Here is a 20,654-nt window from a genome sequence, read left to right on the forward strand (position 1 = left end):
TAATAAAACAATCATAAAATAATAACATACAAATGAAGCAATACGCATAATTATATTCATAATAAATAAAAGTCTACTCTTTTCCTCTAGGTGCGTTCCATATCTTTCGTTATATTACGGTAGTAACAAAATATTTGAAGATTAAACTTTACACAGCATAGAAGTTTACCTGTTACGTGTTCAGATAATTGATCAGCGTACATCTCAACGATCTGAAGAGCTTCTTCCTCAGTGAGATCAGGTGTTTCGTATAAGCTAACGGAAACCTCTTTGCCATCGAAACTGAAGGATACTTCTCCTCGATCGTCTAACGTGACGGAATGATCGGTTTGTGGCGTATCGTATAACTGGGACGTTCTTTCTTCGTGAATCGTTGAAAGTGACAAGTTTCTAGCGAGTTCGTGACCGTTTGGTGACAGCGGTTCTTTCGCTTCTTTTTGAACCGGGAGTTTATCTATGAAACATATATTTGCTGGATTTGCAACATATTTAGTGAATTTTTGATAGTCATAAAAAATTTACTTTCGCTAAAAATACTCTAAAATTATTTATAACGTTGCCTAACTGCGTGTCGATGCAAAAACATTTTATTCTTCGTTTAGATCCTACAATTTTATAAACTGTTATGAATATGATATGATTTTCGCTCTTTCTATTAATAACAGAAATTTGTCGTACACGGTAAATTTCTTTAAAATAAATTTCTTTAAAGCATCTGTTGTACCTCGACAGACCAACGTACAAATTATACCATTTACACGTCTCAATTTACGAAACGGTTACGTGTACAAATTTTATCTCATCCGATAAATGATCTTAATTACAATAATTAGGATACCTTCGAAGCCAAGAAGGGACGCTGAACTGCTGACAGTTCCCATGCAGTTTGTCGCTTCGCAGGTGTAAGTGCCCAAACAACAGGTGCCATCTTGTCCAGAAATGATCCTGTGAATATCTCCTGGCTTTAACTCGACGCCATCCTTGTACCATTTCAGAATCGGCTGAGGCACACCGATCACTTTGCACTCTAAATTTACCGCGCCTTCTTCCGATAATATGGCGCGCAAACTCTCAAGAAACTTGGGTTTCTTGTAGTGCTTGGGAATGATTAATTTGAGAAAACAGGAAGTGACGCTTTGACCGTGATCGTTGGAAGCTACACACTTCCATTCGGCCTAAATCGGAAACGATTATTATTTATCCATTTAGTATGTTAACGTTGCAAATTTTCTTCTTCTTATTTTTCTAAACAGTTGCTACTCACTTGATCGAGAAACTCGAGCTTTTGTACGTCGAGGTGGCAAGTGCCAAGATTTTCCTTGGCAATCTGGTACTTCTCGTTCTCTTCCACTGGCTGGTCGTCCCTGTACCAAGCTAGGCTTGGCTCGGGCGAAATACTGACTGCGAAATTTACACAGACCAATGTTATTTGTAACTTGAAATTCTCTATCGATGACAGTCCCGTCTTTTATCTATGATCGTGTAGCGAAACGTTTAAAAGGTTGAAAGTCACACGGAATTTACGACAATATGATATTAGCATAGGAAGATATTTTTCTCATAATTTTAAGAAGTTTAGTTTCTGATATAAATATCACGTATTAGGTTGTCCGAAAAGTTTCTTTCGTTTTATGAGGAAATAATAGTTTTTTCTTTTATATTATTTTGTCGAATTACAATCCATTTTGTTCTGTTGAGATAAACACTGCGACATTTCACAGACTTGCTCTCACGTTTGTGTGAAGATGCATTGTTGTAAAATACACGTTTGCGAAAGAAAGACACTTTCCGGACAACCTAATATGCTGATGTAGGTTTAATAATGCTTTTACTCGTAACGTGAAATTTGTTATCGATGACAATCTTGCTTTTCACAGCTCTGATTATGCAAGTATTGAAACGTGTAAGAAATTTGGAAAGTCATATATGTTGAAGTGGTCACCACTTCTAAGAAAACTCTACATCTGGTCTTTTTAGTTTTCTCAGGCACCGAAACCATCGACAGCGTATAGACAATAGACTGGGACGAAGGCAGACCATAGACAGTAAACAGGCGACGATGGCTTCGGGGTTTTCAGTTATAGCGGATCGGAACCAGCTCAAATTATATTCCTACTTGTAGTTACACTTCTGTATTAAAATATATTTCCTACTTTACAATTTATCCACTCGTTCCTCTGTCCATACATCTAATAACCCCAACAATATAGAATTGACGGCAGAATGATTTTTGGCAATTACCTTGATGCTTTTAAAAAAATTGTAATAACGATGTAATCGTGGTTCATTCGTAATAGTATCTTCCAAGTCGAAGATTAAGATAATAAATTAAGTTTTGCATGCAATTACCTTGCACCGTAAATCGGAAATCTTCGTTAATTCTCGCTTCGCAACTTCTAAGACCTTTGATGAAAATGGGCGGTTGATTTGTGCTTAAAAGTTGCAGACGTTCTTCTTCGTTTAATTGGTTTTGTATATCTTCGATCGTTAATTCGGCTGTACTTTTTGCTTCTCCCATACAATTTCTTGCGATGCAACAATAGGATCCTGATACAAAATCGAATATTACGAGCATTAAAGAAACGATTATATGTCGATAAAAAAAATCAAATAATCGAAAGACGTATTTCGATGTTCAGATTGTACGATCGATACCTAAGGAGTTGGTCCCGGTTAACTGATAAACATCTCCTGGTTTTAGTTCCTGGCCGTCTTTGAACCACCTCAGCAATGGCGTGGGGAATCCTACAACTTTGCACTCAAAGGACACCAGACCTTCTTCTGTGAGGACAGCTTTCAAGCTTTCCATGAAGCGGGGTTTCCTGTAGTTCTTTGGAACTTGACGAATAAAAACTTAATCACACGATCTGACAATAAATCTCCAATGCCATTTAAATATCAATTAACAACGAATCTACCTTTGAATAATTTAAAGATTTAAAAAGTTTCAGAAATCTTCATTTTCTTATTTTGCTATATTGGGCTGGCAACTAAGTGATTGCGGATTTTGTCATTAGATGGTATTGACAAAATCCATCAATCACTTAGTTGCCAATCCAATAACACGATTGAATTAATTGATTGTCAAAATTGTCTAATAGTGAAAATTCAAGTAGTTTTATTTATAATTTTATTTCTAATGAAATTTTTAGTCGTAAGAAGAAAATTAGCAAATTTTAATTAAATTAACTTAAACGCATCGAGTGAAGAAAGTGTTAGTTTTCCACTTACTGGACATTGCAACGTAGCAAGTAGTAAACTGTTTCATATCTTCAGCGCTCGTGGCGACGCACTTCCACTCACCCTCGTCCATGGCTTCCACAGGGCTTACCTCTATAAAGTATCCACCAAGGCCATCTTCCATCACGTGATACTTCTCGCTCGGCTCGATGCGTCCTTCTTTGTTGTACCACGTAATTGCTTTCGGCCATGGTGGTACTTGAACTGTTACATCGTAATAAATTGAATCGCTTCAACGATTAATCGCATCGTTTGTTTAATATCGAATAAGAAAAGGAAAGGTTCATATAGATGTACGAGTATGTGTGTATTTTACGATCCTTAAAAACTAGCAGAAAATGGAAAAATGAAATGTAATAATTTGAGTATGAAATAATCGTCAAAACTGGATAAGATCGATAGAAAAGAAGAAAGAAATAAAAGTGAAAGGAATTGCGGAAGATATACCTTGGCAAGAAAGCCGGAGAGTGTCCCCAATCCTGCAACATTCGTCCTGCAGAATCTTCGTGAAAGCAGGAAGAGGACCGGACGGTGTTAAGGAATCTGCTGGCTTCAAAGAACCTTCCCTACTGCCCTTCCCAACCACATGTACCTAAAAAAATATACTTCGTGTATATGTCCGAATGTCGTGAAAATTCTTTTCTGAAAACGGAGACAATTAATGCGAAAAGTGTAAACTTTTAAATATAATATAATAATATAATAATATATATAATATAATATAAGAAAATGTAATAATAAACGTTATAGTATTGTTTAAGCTCTCTTACTTTTGAAGAAGAATAAGCAATTCCCATGCAGTTTACTGCCTCGCAAGTATAAATGCCAAGGGAGGTTGGGTCATCGAGGTTGGCAGTTAAAGCAAAGACATCACCAGCCTTGATTTCTTTGTCGTCCTTGAACCATCTTAGCACCGGCGTAGGTACACCGACTACTTTACACTCCAAGGACACCGTACCTGTCTCTGTAAGAAGAGCTCGAAGCTCCTCGACGAATTCTGGCCTTTTGTACGCTTTTGGAACTGTAGATTAAGAAATGAAAACAAATCGAAAGAGAAAATTAATTGTAAAAAGAAAGTGCATAGTCCACACATAGTACACGATCGAAGTACGCACACACGATAGAGAAAGGAGTACATTCATCAAAGATCGTATTTAGGGTATGAAACGAATACGTTTAAGAGGGATTTTTGCCCGGAAGAAAAGATTCCAACAAAAATTATAATATTTACAGTATTAATAATCAACATAAGGTTGATTTAATAAACTGAGTAAGATAAAGAAAGATCGTCCTCTTGTTCGTTATACATAGTTACTCGGAATATTCTTTTCCTATAGCAATTATATAATTATTATTTATTATGCAAAAAATCTATTTAGAAGAAACCTTCTGTTAGAAAAGGAACCATCGTCTTAAATTAACAAATTATTATTAACTCTCTATTAACGATAGATCGTTAAATTGAATTAAAGAAAGCTAGAAAGCGAAAAGACCGCAGCTTCAAACATATTTCTTTTTATTTGATTTAAAAATGTTAAAGGAAAAAACAATAAATATTCAAAGTTACGGTGATTCGAAGAATTTCCTAGCACCTTCGATCAAAATTCACTATTTCTCCGTCCGAATCCCAAAACGCTGACCACGTACGGCTCGTATCTATTTTTGTCTAGAAGACAGCCGCGACGAATCGGAGTTCCGGAAATTCCGGAGTCCCAGGACACTCGCGTAATTTTATCGAATTCAGACTTAAAACCGGAACGCGTGTTCTTACCGATTACGGTAAGACGGGAGGTGCAGGATGATCGTCCGCCTCGATTTTCCGCCATGCAGGTCCAGTGTCCTTCGTCCTCGACCGTGACAGGTGCCACATCCACGCAATAGAAATTTCCCTCGTGGACGAAAGAGAATCTTGAACCCGCGTGGACCGGCTCGGCATTTCTGTGCCAAGTGATCTGGAATTCAACAACAACGATTCGTTGAGAGATTTAAGCCGCGACAAGCCTGCTGACGCCAACAACAAATCAAACGATACGTGATTGCGGAGAAAACGAACAACAGGAAGATTCGTTCTCCTTAACACTTTGCAATCGATACTCTATTTGATCCTTTATAATCGATCTTATAGTTAATCCTCTGTAATTAATCTCCTACGTAATCCTTTGTGATTAATATTCTACTTAGTCGTCCGTAATCAATATTTTATTTATGGTAGGGTATATTTTATTTACGACAGGATAGAGGAGATTATAATCGATTGTACTTTATACTTCGATTTAAAATATGAAGGTTACAGAAGAAGAAGGCGATAAGTGACATTTTTAATTTTTCATGGGAAAGCAAGTTTAAAATTCAGTACAGTCGTACACGCTAGCATACTGTTTGTTTATTTAATTTCGAACCCGTATTGTTCGTCATTTTCATAATTGTAGAGAAATATTGAATATATTAAAATGTTGCTTCGGTTTTGCAGGAAAACATAAAAATTAAACTTAGAAGCTAATCTTAAGAGTTACATCCTTGGATCTAAAAGGTTGTTTTTATTCTGAAGTTTGTACTATTCTCTAGTTATGAAATGTCATTCAAGCCAGAAAATTAACAGGAACGTCTTTGTAAATTCGGAATACTTTCGACAAGTTTAAACGAAGTATCAATGGTTCTGGCATATGTATGTAGCAGATTAATGATTCTAGAGGAATAGAAATTCTTGATAGTCTTCGGCATTTTATAACAACCCTAACTGGCCGCTCGTACTTCTAATACCGGCATCAATTTATTTCATCTATCTGTTCTTTTATTAACCTACATTTATCACGGTTCTGTTCTCTAATTCTATGAAAATTCATCTGAAAGATATACGAAATCTCGAATGGTAGGAGAAAGTAAAGTTCGATTTTTCTTTCGGACCTGTTCAGCAGATGGATAGTGGATTCTTAATAGTTACAAATCAAATACAAATAGGTAAAATAAATACATAATTCGTCGTATTCAAGCTATTTGATAATCAACATTTTAATAATTATTATTTATAACAAACATAGTCTACTTCTGACATTAGCCAGCACCAAAATTCCACATTTGAAAGTTATTCGTCTCGGTTTTAATCTCAAAGACCACATCAATTATTTCAAAATTGCCCTCACAATTTCAACGCGAAATTCCGCCGGGACCGTTTCGTGGCAGATTCTCTTCCCTCGAGCGTTACGCAACCCGGTCAGAGAGAATCGCCGCGCGAAAAACGAGCATTCGAAAGTTTACGGGCTCTCGGGGAGCAGTCAGAACGCACGCAGATTTAGCCGATCTGCGGGCATAGTTTCAGGCCATAGTATACGCGCGCGCGTAATAATAGTCGTAATACGACGCACAGGACCGCGTAACGATCTTCGTTTTCTACCTTTCGTCTCTGAATCTCGGGTCATGGACCTCGGCTGGCTCCCTTTTAGCGCGCGTTTCCCGCTTCGTCCGCTGTCGGCCATAGAAGAACCAACAGAAATCCGCCGCAATAAGTCACCGGTTGATTTCGACTCAACCCTTCCGGGTTAATCACCGACGTTGGCACGGATTCCTCTGCCTACCAATTTTGTCTACCAATTTTGTCTACCAATTTTGGAACGTACCAGCCTCCTTCTTTATTCGAATCTCCATTCGTCGATCGATCTTCTGATTTTTGGTATCGAACGTGTGGCAAAATTGTTTCCTTTTTTAACAAGTTTGCCACCAGACTCCTTCTTTATTCGAATCTCAATTCGTCGATCGATCTTCTGATTTTTGGTGTCGAACGTGTGGCAAAATTGTTTCCTTGTTTAACAAGTTTGCCACCAGGCTCCTTCTGTATTCGAATCTCAATTCGTCGATCGATCTTCTAATTTTTGGTGTCGAACGTGTGGCAAAATTGTTTCCTTGTTTAACAAGTTTGCCACCAGGCTCCTTCTTTATTCGAATCTCAATTCGTCGATCGATCTCCTGATTTTTGGTATCGAACGTGTGGTAAAATTGTTCTCTTGTTTAACAAATTTACCATGAGATTACCGGTGCTCATTGTTGACCTGTGTTTTCTTAGTGAATTGTTTAGAACGATCAAAATATGGTCAATCTCATGGACTGGGCAATTTTCAACAATGCGAATGTCTTAGGTAATATTGTCAGAGAAGAATAGATACAACATGATATTTTGTAAAAATTGACTATTATCGTGTGGTATTGTTCAGTGTGTCTGTTAGAAAATTACAGGATTATTTTCCACTTTATCGATAATTTATTCTGTAATTTGTTTCCGCGGAGATGGATTAATTGCGGATAGATAAAGAAATCACGTTGAACGTTAACTTCGCATTATCAGTTTTACTTCCATTTTTATTTACATCCTTATTAGGATAATTGGATAATTTACAGGTGGAAAAATTCACTTGTATAATTATATTTATTCTATTACCAAGGTGGTTGACTGATTTACAAAGAGATTGATAATATTTATAACTTGTAAAATTCCACCGATAATATTAATCCAACTGGGCAAGAAGATCTAATAACTGTCATTATTTCAATCTCAAGTAGATACTACGTAATATTAACTGTCATAATATTCGTCAATTTACTTAATTCTATATACTTTACTATTTCATCATGGTAGTTAAGAGTTGAGTGATCAGCGCAATATAGCGATGTAAATGATTACCTGCGGTGTGGTCGAACTCCGGATTTCCACGAGGAATCTGGTCCTGGTGCCAACTTTAACTGCAAGATCTGTCAATCTTCGTAAGAAGACTGGTGGATCACCCTCTTCCGAAGCTTCGTCGATGCTGAGGTGAATTTTCTTCGAGGATCCCTTGTCGAATCCTTGATCAACTCTCGTAGCCACCAGAGCATAGTGTCCTGTGTCGTCCTTCTGTGATTGCTTCAGAGTCAACTGGACGACGTTGCCTCTCATTTGTACTCTATATCGATCGGATGGTATCGGTACATCTCCGCGTAGCCTATAGAAATATTGGAGTTTTGCCATTTAACGTACATAAAATAATGTAATATATAATATAAATTGACATAATAGATAAATATAATACGTAAGATATATATGGAAATTTACAGTAATTAATGTATATTAATTTGATAGTATACTATTTTATGATAGTAACGTGCATTGATTTTATCTTTTATATCACCATCTAATAATTTCATCGGTAGTTTTGATATTTGCTTAAAGATAAATATTTATAAACTATCAGAAAATAAATCTATCGATCCAAAGCATTTATCGCGATTCATGCATTTTATCCATAGATATACAGGGTGAACCGTGTAATTGGGCTGACCTGTAGTTTCCATTTCGTTGATAAACAGCGAATATCTAGGAACATAGGACGTATCGTGTCATTTCATTGTACTCTCTACGATTTATCGCCATCTTCAACGAAATCGAAACTATAGTCCGACCCAGCTGCGTGGTCCACACCTGTATAAGTTCGCTTGTTCAATTTGCATTTCATGTGCAACGTTATAAGCACGTTTATTCGATTTATATTCTAATGTGCTTTAATCAGAAATTTTACAAAAATCCCTAATTATCGCAATTCTCCTAACAGAGTTCTGTTATTTTAGAAAATTGTTCGAACGTTTGAAAACGTAGTAATACACGGGGACAAAATCAGACATAAAAAAGTGGCAAAAGTTCATATTTTAATTCAGTCAGTCCTTTTTCCTAACGATACTATTCAGTGTCATTGTTTTTCGCCTCTATTTTCTACTAATCGTAAATATTTAGATGTCTTACGATTACATTCGTTCGTCTGATAACCCTTGTCTCCTCTTTTCTACAATTATCCAATCATTCACAGAATCATCAGAGACAGGTACGCAGATAACGCGAGTGAGTTACGACTTCTCGGTATACGTGGGCGTTCTATAAATATCTTTGGAACGAATCGCGTACATTGAAACAACAGACTGGCGGAAACGAATTCACACCCTATGCGAACATTCCAACATTCCCAGCTTCCTCGTCTTGCACAATTTCGGCATTTACGACTTGCATCAATCTCTATTTGACCATTACGTGGGATACTAATTTTGGTTGCTCGAAGAAAAACTAACGAGACATTAGACGCTATATTGTAATCATGTAGAAGGTCGCAAACTGTTAGAATTTTTGCAATTTTTACGATCATGCACGACTAGTGACTTCATTTATATAGCACGAACAGAAATAATTTGATATGATAATAAACAACGTTTGTTGTAACGCCGAAAGAGTGAATTCCAGTTTAGTCGTATTTCGCATGATTGTTCGAAGTTTGTAAATTTTTGTGAAAATGGATAAACATTTTATAGCAAAAATTGGCAGAGACATGGTAAGTTTAATTACATTTTTTGAACGAGTGAATTCTTTAAAATATCATTTACGCAGCCTAAGTTTTTACGTTCGAATCATTTCTCCAAATCTGATAATTTCTCAGATATTCCGTCAGGTATGTTTCCAATCCCCAAATTTGTCGACTGTTTTCGTCAAAACTTTGGTTTACAAATTAAAAGTTTGGAATGTAACAAATTAATATTTAAGGAACGACTTTTCATATTTCTCAACGATGGTTACGTATAGCATCATGTCGTCATCAACAATTAGAAGCTTCGAGATTTACAGATTTCTTTGCTAAAGTGAACTTTGCTCGGAGTTTTCTTAAATTAAAAGTTTCGTCACTCGTGCCATTTGTCACCTGAACTTCTGATTTAAAAGAAAACACAGACGAATCGACTGCCAGCGAGAAAGCGAAGAGGAACACTTTCTAACGAAACGAGGTCGGTTTTGCAATATCCAAATGCCAATTTGTGCGTCTTGTCAGGGCGATGGCCGAAGTCCAATCGGACCCTCGTATTCGTCTATCTTTTATTTCTTCACCGTCTGAACCAAACGATCGGCTATCATTTGCAAGCTCGCTCGATTCGTGGTCACTAGTCATAGTGAAAAAATTTTTGTTTGCGCAATGTGAACGCATATTGAGAAGCGCAACCCTTTGCAAGCTCGGGGCGCGCGCTTAGGCGCCTCTTCGACGACGACGCGGACAAACGCGCGCGCTCAAGCTCGATGACGCAATATCTATTTTGCCTAACCGTGAAACAGATTACGCGTTCCGCAATATCGATCGATCTTATCGCCGTTTATGTTTCAAAAGCTGCAGGAACTTCGCGTGAAAACAAATAGAATGGAAAACCGATGGAATTTTCACAGAAAATAGCACGAACTTTTTGGAATATTATGCGATCGGAGGATAATTCGTGAAATTGGGAAGAATTTAACGTTGTTGTTTGGTGTTTGCGTGTAGGTTTAGTTTAATTGGTTTGTTAACCGAGAGTTTTACTTAAGCGATTTATTTTGACTAGAAGTTAGAACGTTGTTTATGTAACTTTATATTCTTGTGACCACGATATTTGCACACTATGTACACTCTGTAGGTTTCTACTTGCTGAAATTTCTCTCATAGACGCCAAATATGTGTGTTCCAATTGTTGCATTTGTTTTATTTTAATCTTGTAACGAGGAATTTCTTATTCTATTGATATATTAAATAACGTAACTAGATACCATGATACGTTAGAAATTTTCCAATTCTGTTTCAGAGCTTTTACAGAAACAGCTACGAATTTCCGAGAAGAAAGGTTATTTATTTATCTAGAAATGAGAATTATTTAATATCTAACACATTGGTACCAAAGAGAAGAGAAGAATCACCGAATTCTAATAAATTGTTTGCAACAATTGGTACAATTGTGTCAAGTAATTATAATATAAATTCTAAGGTAACATAAAGATTCACATTAAACTTAAATAAGATAAGAAACGTAGACGTTCCAAACATTAAATATAACAACGTCTAAAGTTCATATGTACTTTTAATTACGGAAACAATTTCCAATCCATGTCAATCTTCCTTCAAAATAAGTTTATTTAACAAAAAAAAAAATCTCTGTTATACTTTACTTCATTTACAAAGAAAAGTAATCTCCTAATGATTTCACACGTAAAAATAATTGTTTAATAATCCCATAAAATCCTCATCGTTGCGTGCACATCGCGATAAATAAACATATTCGAATCCTGTCAAGAGATTTGACATTAGTCGAAACAACATAACGATAAGAAGAAAACGCAAGTGGAAAGCAAATGGAAAAGACGAAGTATCACGTCGTGGTCGAAACGTACCTAATTCCCTTACGTCAGTCACACGCCGTGGTTGCACCACTGATCTCTCGCGTTACGGTATTTCTAGATCGTTACGAGATATTTCAGTGATTCGAACGCTGTAACACGGCCTCCGAAAAATTCGATCGATACTCGCAGTTGCCGCGATCTCGCGACGATCGAACGACAAAGTTCTTGCTGTCGTGCATACACGCTTGATTAAAAACACGACGAAAATAGGGCAGTAGAGCAATGCCAAGAGTTTGAGGCGCTCTAGATCATTTGTTTGCCGAAAATACGTTGGAAGCGTGTAACCGATTTTTATTTAGATACCTTCAGACGATAGGAACGCAGAATTTTCCTATTAGAGCGCTCGAAATTCAAAATACCACGAGGTACTTTGTAAAAACGGTATAAAATTTCGTTGAACGTACACTTGTATATACTTAGGGTGTTTATGAGCGAAAGAAGCTCGTGTATCGTGTAAATAAGCTTCGTTTGTAGCGTCTAAGACTTGCGTTATTCGCATAACCGAACCGAAACTCAAGGTTTCTCTAATATGATTTAACATCGAATTTTCTATCCGTCTTACGTTGATGTTTATAAGAATAGAATTTTATAGAATAGAAACTCTATTTGCGTTTAATTTTGATATTTTCTTTAGTACTCGGCGTGTAATTGAATGAATTGAATGATGAGAATAATTGTCCTACGATGGACGACTGAAACTCGATGGAAGAATTTAAGGCGTAAAATATCTCGATTAGTATCTCGAGTCGCAGATAATCACAACAGATTAGGATCTTTAATTTTACGATAATTATAACCTAATTTCGCTTTGTACTTTCGATTTTATATAGCAAAGATCGTTAATGATTTTTATTGCCAAGAAATTGGAATCAAATCTGTGACACGCAGCTATGGTATAAGTGTATATAGTGTGACGATTTTTAGAGGCATCAATTATTAACTTCACTGAAAAAATAAGAGTTAATAACGTTAATACTACGAGTCCACTTACAGAATAGAATCTAACTATCTAACCGGTAAAGTTCCACATTTTTCGATCACATTGTCCTAGATTCTGCTAATACAAACAAACGAAACAAACGAGAAACCAAATGGACGTAAAGAATTTCGCTTTCCGTAACTAAACTACGGATCTCCCTATACTCATTGCAAATTTTAACCAGTAAGAATGTACAAAGTACACAAAATATATAAAATATCAAAGACATAGCACTCGTTGGCATATCTGCTAGACGTTACAAATCTCAATTTAGATATCATTTTTATCTTCATAGAGATATGAATTTGCATAAACAACTACAGTCTGCTAATAACTCTAAATACTATATAGTACCTCTAGTATGCTACCAATAATTGTAAAATCCTACCGGTATCCAGAACGGTTTCTAAACGACCCCGTAATGGCAGGTTTGTTGCCATTGGCGCACTTGCAGCAGTCGCTCCCCATGTCACACGTTCGTTCGACGCTCTTCCTCCTTGAATCAAGATTCACCACTCGCGAAACAACAACAGTCACCACCAATAATCACTCGCGAATTTGTCAAACCAACCATCCCAGACGAAACGCGACAGTTGCATGCTTCGTATACGAGAGCTAAATAAGGGACGAAGAGGTGGATGAAATCCGAATCGATGCATCGATTCTTCCGTGTCCTGCGGTTCTGTACTCGCATTGATACTTAGTCACCGATTGATTTTTATTTCATTGCCGATCGCGTCGACCTGTCACACGTTGGCATCGCCGTTGCGTTACTTATCGTTGTCGTGATATTGCTGGTGTGCACGGTGACAGGGGCGCAAAAATAAACCGACAAGCGTTCCTTCGTGTCTCACGACCCTGACACGTCTGTTCGATGACTTCACTTCGTCTATCTCGATGACACCGATCGTCATTCTATCCACAGCTTCCGACAATACGCTCCAGCTGGATCGCGAAACTTGCTCCTTATCACTGCTATATTATAATTCACTCTATTCTTCTTTCAATTATGTATCTTCGTTCGACGTTAAAACTCGCTCGCGTGAACCACCATGCAAAGTTACAACCGTTTTTACAACACGATCGTTGTAATTTGGGAATTATTATGTTAAAAAAAAAAAAAAAAGGTACTCGAGGAGGGTTGGTCGAACTGTGTAGAGGGGGGTAGCGTGCGATCGTCGAGCGATCTGTCAGCTATCGATCCTGATCGTTTCTTCTAGACCTCTCTGTTCTAATTAGCGGTCGATGCGTGTAAAGCTAAAACGAATTGGAAGAGAGAGAGAGAGAAAAAGAGGGGGAATTGGAAAGAGAGGTCCGAGCTGATTTTTAGCCGCTCGTCGATCGTCGCGACGCTCCCTCGGAAGACTGATAGCGAGATGCCAGCGCCAGATCGTCCGCGCCCGATTTTCCACCTCCACATCCGCCACCTTCCGCTATAGTTCGAAGGAAGCTATAAGCAACGAGATGCGTGCAGCATCCTAGAGTCGGAACCAAGGAGCAGCGCCACTTTCGTCTTTTCGCGAAAATTTTCGAGCTCGGTCGAATTTAGCCTGCATCGAGGGGTAGAAGGGGGATGGTCGAAGAGAAGAACGTCAAAGCTGTGTCGGAATTTTCGTAACTCTCGGGAGGAACGCTTCCGTCGTCGTAGTGACGTAGCGTCTGAATGGTCAGGGGACCGTCACTGGCCAACTCGTCGATGAAAGAAGAAACGATCGTTGAACGTTACTGCTACGTTTCTTTGCTATCGAAAGGAATTTCAAGTTTCGGTGGTTGCTTGGTAAAGGAAGCGCAATTTCCTTGGGATATTTTTCCTCGAAATGATTTTGGGAAACACTTGAAATTGTTTTAGAAGGGACATTCAATCCTTTTGTTTTTAGCTATTTGACTTACGATATTCATTCATACTTGCGACGTGAGTTACAGTTTTGAGTCGATAGAAGTTGGGATTCGTATTCGCAATTCGTTTAATTTGATTTCGATTCTTTAGATTAAAGATAATTAAAGACACGCGTTATGTGCGGTATTTCAATATTGCGTAACCCGACACGATGTTGTAGAAGGGGAAAGCTTAAATAGTTCACTCGGGTCGTTAACAAATAAATCATAAAGCGAGAAGTTAAAAATCACTGTTTTCTGAACGAGTTAAGTGAGTGCACGCGTTGAGAATTCTTTGGACTTATTTGTTAACTGGTTCTCGGATCGTCTTACAGAAGTATAAATAGTAATTTTAAACGTCTGATTTGCAATTTGTATTATCGAAACGATTTTGTCCTGTACCACGTATCGTTCTTGTCCCTTCTATTCTTTACACAGTGTTAAGAAATTAGCCTGTATCGAGGTCAAGATTTCGGCTGAAAATCTATTTCTGAAACCGTAGCGATGACTTAGAGGAAAATAATCTCGATAAAGAAAGGAGCTTTCGTACAATAGACAAAATATGCTACTGTACATTGTCGCCATACTAACACACGTAGAGCGATACACTTCCTGATAATAGGACGTTATATGGTAACTTTTCTTCGACAAAACGTCTCGACGCATGTATTCGAGGAGAAGGATTCGGCAAGTACAGGTGAAGTGAGTCAGATGACGAATCGTCCTGAAAAAGACAACAATTACTACCATCGAACCGTCACCCTTGTCTTATTTAAGCGGCGAGGCTAGATGAGGTCACGTCTCGCGTTCCCGAAATAAGCGTTCGATGGTTATGCACCGAATCTTTCACCTTCCTAGGCAGCTTGATATATTACTCATTACTAAAAAGACTATCTGAAATTCAGCGAAACTAGAAACATTCTCACTGCCACTGATAAAGAACATCGATTATGCTACCATACGAAACTTTTACATCGTGTTAGACATTATGAAAATTATCGATGTTGAGTATTCGAAGGTTTTGGTCCGTGTTTATTTGCAGTTACAATTTATTTTTATACCTGGTCACTCATTTAAATAACACGTTTCTATATTCTTAATTTTGAACATTTATCATTTTGGTACTCGGAGATTGGTTCAAGATTATCGAATGTACTTTTGCAAGTGTTAATCATTCAATTACGTATTACTCTCGTGTAGTTTTCTTTCTCTGTCTTTCGGTTACACGTAGAAAGATTGGAAGTAGTTATTTATGATCTATCCTTGTTTTACTGAAGCTTGGCTTAGAGAAATTGGAGAAAAATTGTCCGCGATTAGCTACATATTTTATTCTCTTCCTTTTAGTTTCATTCGAAAGGATTGGAGGAAAAATTGTCTATGATTAATTTGTATTTCTTCGTTCTCGTTTTTTCTCTCTTAGTTGAAGATATCGGAGAAAAATAATATTTCCTTTCTTTCGTTTGATATCGCTTGGAAAAATTGGGAAAAATTACGTCCGATCAATTACGTCCCTGGCATTGAAAAATTTACGCGAGAATTATATGCGAAAACTCGCGCAACGAAATTACACGAGACGACGGTGTAATTTGGTCCTCCGCGAAAATTAAGTGCGCGACAGCTCGAAATAAACTGCGTTTGATCCTTGGCACGTTTCAAGGTTTCCACCCGAAATTAGGGCCAATAGTCGAGAATGAACGATAACGGGTAAACGACGATGCTCGATCATTATAGTACGGGACGAAACAACGCTCAGGGGTCGTGAACTTTCGAGTTGTTATCAGTTGCTTCAACCCGCGTTTCTAACTTTCGATCGCAACAGCTATTCCGTCGATTTCATTTTCACGCAACAATTATCCTTGTTACATAATTTTACTATCGTAAATAAATAATAATACGCATGGAATTACAGGAAAAATATAATTAACAAATTTTTAATAATAGTAAATAACATTATATAAATAGATATAGTTTGTGTAGTAAAATTAAGGATCATATTTAGGCTAAAGATTTTTATGAATTTTTAAGAAATACAATCAGAAAATTATATAAATAGATATAGTTTGCGTAGTAAAATTAAGGATCATATTTAGGCTAAAGATTTTTATGAATTTTTAAGAAATACAATCCTTCTGCGTTCTTTGAATTATTCTCCACCGAACTATGTTTCTTTATTGTTAGAATATTTCTTAAACCACAAGAGGAATCGTTATTGATCTGTATCGTGATTTTTCATTCTGGTATTGTGCTAAAAATTTGCTTTAAACATCGAGAAAGGAAACGTCAAAAAAATGAGATTGTGTCATAAAGAATATCCAAAGTAAAGTTCTCGTTAGGAAATTTAATAGACAAAATTTAATACAAACAAATCTCTACCTTAAGTTCCATTTTTTTTTTTTTACTTAGATTCATCGAAATAGAAAATTGCATAAACGTTTACAGTCTGATCTTAACGAACCAAAGATGTTTGGTTATTACCAAACTATCGAAATTCGTCACAAGGTTAGCGAAATCTTATAATTAGAATATCTATGTTACAAAGTTCGAAGACACCGAAAGAAAATATACCAAACGTTATGGAGCACGAAATTAAACTTACAGTTCGAATCGTAGTTCGTCGAAAACGTCGGACCACCGTAATTTCGGTTCCACGATGATGTCTTCGCCGACGCGTCCTTGAACCGGAAGGACTTGGTCCGGCTCCAGCCATCGCGGCGGTCCTTTGGCTTTCGTCGTTTGATCTATAACGAATTGTATAATGAAATAGTATAATGAGCCATTACTAACGCGACTATGAAAATACACAAACGGATGACAACGTTTACTTGTGGAACGAGACGCGTTCCAATCGAGAAGCACGTGACACGATATCGTCATAACGTTATTCCGTTAAACCGCAGGCGGAAATTTATTATTCGCGAACGGTACTTGGTATTTTTGCTTTCACGTGGCATGAAAATTGGCCACTGAATCAGTAGTGTACGTTATACAGTAGGTCACGACAGAAATTTTTTATTAATATATTATTTTTATATAATAATATACTATCGTATAAAATGTCTTGAAAAATATCATGAGCAGTGTAATTACACGTAATTATCATGATCATATTGGCAACATTTGAGGCGAATACGAAGACGTATTTATTACAAACGTATGCTTCAAAGAGATGAAAAATTTAAACGGTTCATTGTTCGGTATATTAAAAAGTCACTATACCTAGTCATTAATTATGTGTTTAAGCACAGCAGTTACACTGCTGGACATACGTATAGAGACAGTTGATCATTTACATTTACTGGAAAACTCTAATGAGTTATACTTTTTTAGTATTTTATTTTTAATTCTTATTTTATTTTAGTATTTTAGATTATGCACGTAGAAAGTACCAAGAGCGTAAATTAATTCACTGTGATTTTCCATAAAATAACACTTTGCATTTATCGTTATACAAAATTTATTATATTGTTTGGAATCGTGAAAATATATCGCAGCAGAGAATAAATTTAATTGATTGCGAAACTAAAGGCACCGATAGTCTTGGAAGTTGAAATGCATGAGAAAATCTACGTTGTCAGAACATTGACGTACATCGCTGTAAGGAATTTACTGCACTGATTACGCCGAATATGATGCCAACAAAAGGAAAAATAATAAATTTATATAATAAAATAAGTAGAAGACATAAAGACAGTGAAAAGCATTGAATTTGTACAAAATATCAATAAGTGTCCCAATACTTTCGACCGGTGGTGTAAATATAGATACCTGAGTGGAGAAAGCAACCAAGATGGAAACCGCCTAAGAAAATAAAACGAGGCTCAACATCAAATCTTTGCTGTAATAAATTTATTTCTCGATATCCATCTCCGCAAGTCTCTTTGGTAATTTCCACCGCGAGAGGCAATTCCGCTCGCGTGTGTCTCCATCGAACTCGACGTAACAGGTAAATAAATACATTAAAAAATAAACATGGCTGCGACCGTTTCGAACACTTGGTTCCGTTCCCAACACGACATCGACAAAAATTTTCTCAAACTATTTCATGGTCCGATCTCTTCCACGCTACGATTAAAGTTGATTTTTACTCTTATTTTTAACGCGGATTTCGTTCTCGTAAACGCGTGTTATTACCGGTCACTGGAGTACGCGGCGCGCATAAATCCTGGCTCTACCGCCAGCCTCTGTCGGGACCACCAGTCTCGAGATTTTTATGTAACAGCGATCGCGAAACAACCTACAAACGATGTTAAACGCGTCTACGTTGCGCACGCGAGAACGAGCCTCCACCTGGCACCCAGTAGAAAGATTCAACGACCAGCGATCTAAACAAATTTCGTCACTGAACGTCATCGATCGAAGAGGATCCACGTTTTTACCGAAACTTAACGAACCGAAAAGTTTATCGAAGCTTTGTTGATTCTTCCCATCCGGACGCATTTCTCCACCCTCACGATCGTCCACAACTTTAAACCTTTTCACACGTTCTTCGCGTAAGTTTCACCGAATCTTCCCATCACAATCTCCATTTTTGTCCATTCACATTTCGAAAAATAGTAACGAGACGTAACTTTTATTCCTTTTTAATACCAATTCTATATCGGTTCTCTCGAGATCTTCAGCAACTTCAAACCTTCTCACGCGTTCGCCACGCGAGATTCATCGAATTGCTCGTTCACCAATTTTTACCAGTTCCAACTTGTACAAATTTGCGTTTCGAAAAATAAAATACGACTCGGCCGAGACGATTTTAATCTTTTCTCAATACTCTGGTATCGATTCTCGCGATCTCGGACAATCCTGAATCTTCTCACACATTTCTTCAATGCGCTATTCATCCGATGTTTCGTCCGCGGTTCCGATCTTTACCGAGTCACCTTTCAAACGACAAAACGAGACGCAACTTCTTATATTTCTTTTTCTTTAAATACTCTACGTCGATTCTCGTAACGTTCGACAACTTCGAAAGATTCTCGCGCGTTTCTCACGCGCGACTCATCGAACGTTTCCTTCGCGGTTTCGATTCTGACCGATTCACGTTTCGAGGATAGAGGCCACAGACTCCTTACCTGTTAAGGTCATCTCGTCAGATGATACGAAAACCGATTCTTCCTCGCATTGACATCACTCGCGGAAGAGAGCACGCAGCACGTCGCGTTCGATTCGAGGAAAGAGGCAACCTGCACGTTGTTCCGGTCGCGGGCTCCGGCGCCTCGACCGCCAAAGCTTCCGTTCCTCCCTCCGGCGACCTCTTCTTCACTCTGATGACCTGTGGCACAGCACACCCTGCGCCACGAAATCTGACGGCAGGAGGCCCTGCTGCGGTCTAAAATCGTCTCGACACGCCACTCTCGGCTTCGTCGTTTTAACGAAACGCGCACATGCGCCGTTTAACACGCGTTCGGCCCCAACGCCTCTTTTCTCCCTTTCTCCCCTTTCCATCGGCACGCCCCTCTATACCCCTCTTTCTTTGGCCTCCTATCTATCCCTGATGTAACCCGGCGCATCGCTGTTTTTTTATCTTTGAATAACTTGTCCCGTATCTTGCTGCGTCTTCGCCTTTCTTTTTTTTTTTTTATTATTCCTTTGGTTTTCTTTAACGTCGTTCTCCTTTCTCTTTCAATTTCATTTCGGGCGATTTATTGAGGAAAATTTGTTGTTTAGTGACGTTGTTTTCTTGCGGTGTGTGTGTGTACGTGTGTTTGTGTAGAGGAAGATTGGATGGAAAATTGAAGATTCAGGTGTTGAAGATCGCTTCCGGTGTAGAGATTAAAATATTGAATTTCAAATGGTGGTTTAAATGGTGGAGGTTCAAAAATTACAGACACGAAATGTTGAAAAGTTAGATATTAAAAATGAAAATATGGAAAATTGAAATGTCGGGGATCGGAACATGCAGTCGTCGCTCGTCTGCGCTAGACCTTAGACTCGGTGTTGATGCGGTGTTGTTGTGATTTCACAGTGGCGATGCTACTACGTGCTAATAAATATATTGCATATGCGTTTCGGTAGATTTAGGCCTGATGCAAACAAACGATGCAACATAGTTGTAATATTGCAACATCGAGGCGGTACAACTCGACGGTTGCGTATTTCTAATGGTGCGAAGCTCACGAGCGATACTATTATTGGAAATAATAATTTCATTTATTTGAATAGATTTTCGACGAATGGATCTTTCAAGGCATTTTTTCGAAATTCTTGGATTTTCTGCAACACGCGGTGACTTTAAACTGTTGGTTTGTAGCGTATAAGCAAATTAGTAGGACGCTACAACAGTGTCTGTTGCTAATGTAAATCAGCAATAACAGTAAAAGAGTGATTTATGAATCGCAAAGAGAGTGATTGACGATTACCAAGATAAAA

The 20,654-nt window shown here is 37.7% G+C and overlaps 1 protein-coding gene across 2 annotated transcripts in view; it reads right to left on the bottom strand.

Moving 5' to 3' along the window:
- The window catches only part of LOC122569051 (titin homolog), a 74,535-nt gene extending 54,920 nt beyond the window's left edge, over positions 1–19,615 (bottom strand). For both annotated transcript variants that reach the window (XM_043729514.1, XM_043729513.1), the window contains exons 1-12: positions 19,358–19,615; positions 16,888–17,029; positions 7,913–8,210; positions 5,012–5,192; positions 4,011–4,261; positions 3,688–3,832; positions 3,232–3,444; positions 2,656–2,838; positions 2,350–2,547; positions 1,265–1,401; positions 839–1,175; positions 170–454 (exon numbers count right to left, since the gene is read on the bottom strand). In XM_043729514.1, the coding sequence (XP_043585449.1) occupies positions 170–454; positions 839–1,175; positions 1,265–1,401; positions 2,350–2,547; positions 2,656–2,838; positions 3,232–3,444; positions 3,688–3,832; positions 4,011–4,261; positions 5,012–5,192; positions 7,913–8,210; positions 16,888–17,029; positions 19,358–19,370 (2,383 nt within the window). In that variant the 5' untranslated portion in view covers positions 19,371–19,615. The remainder of the gene's footprint in view (positions 1–169; positions 455–838; positions 1,176–1,264; positions 1,402–2,349; positions 2,548–2,655; positions 2,839–3,231; positions 3,445–3,687; positions 3,833–4,010; positions 4,262–5,011; positions 5,193–7,912; positions 8,211–16,887; positions 17,030–19,357) is intronic.
- Between the last annotated feature and the right edge of the window lie 1,039 nt (positions 19,616–20,654).

The sequence above is a fragment of the Bombus pyrosoma genome, linkage group LG7 (genome assembly GCF_014825855.1).
Source record: "Bombus pyrosoma isolate SC7728 linkage group LG7, ASM1482585v1, whole genome shotgun sequence".
In the NCBI taxonomy this organism is placed as follows: domain Eukaryota; kingdom Metazoa; phylum Arthropoda; class Insecta; order Hymenoptera; family Apidae; genus Bombus; species Bombus pyrosoma.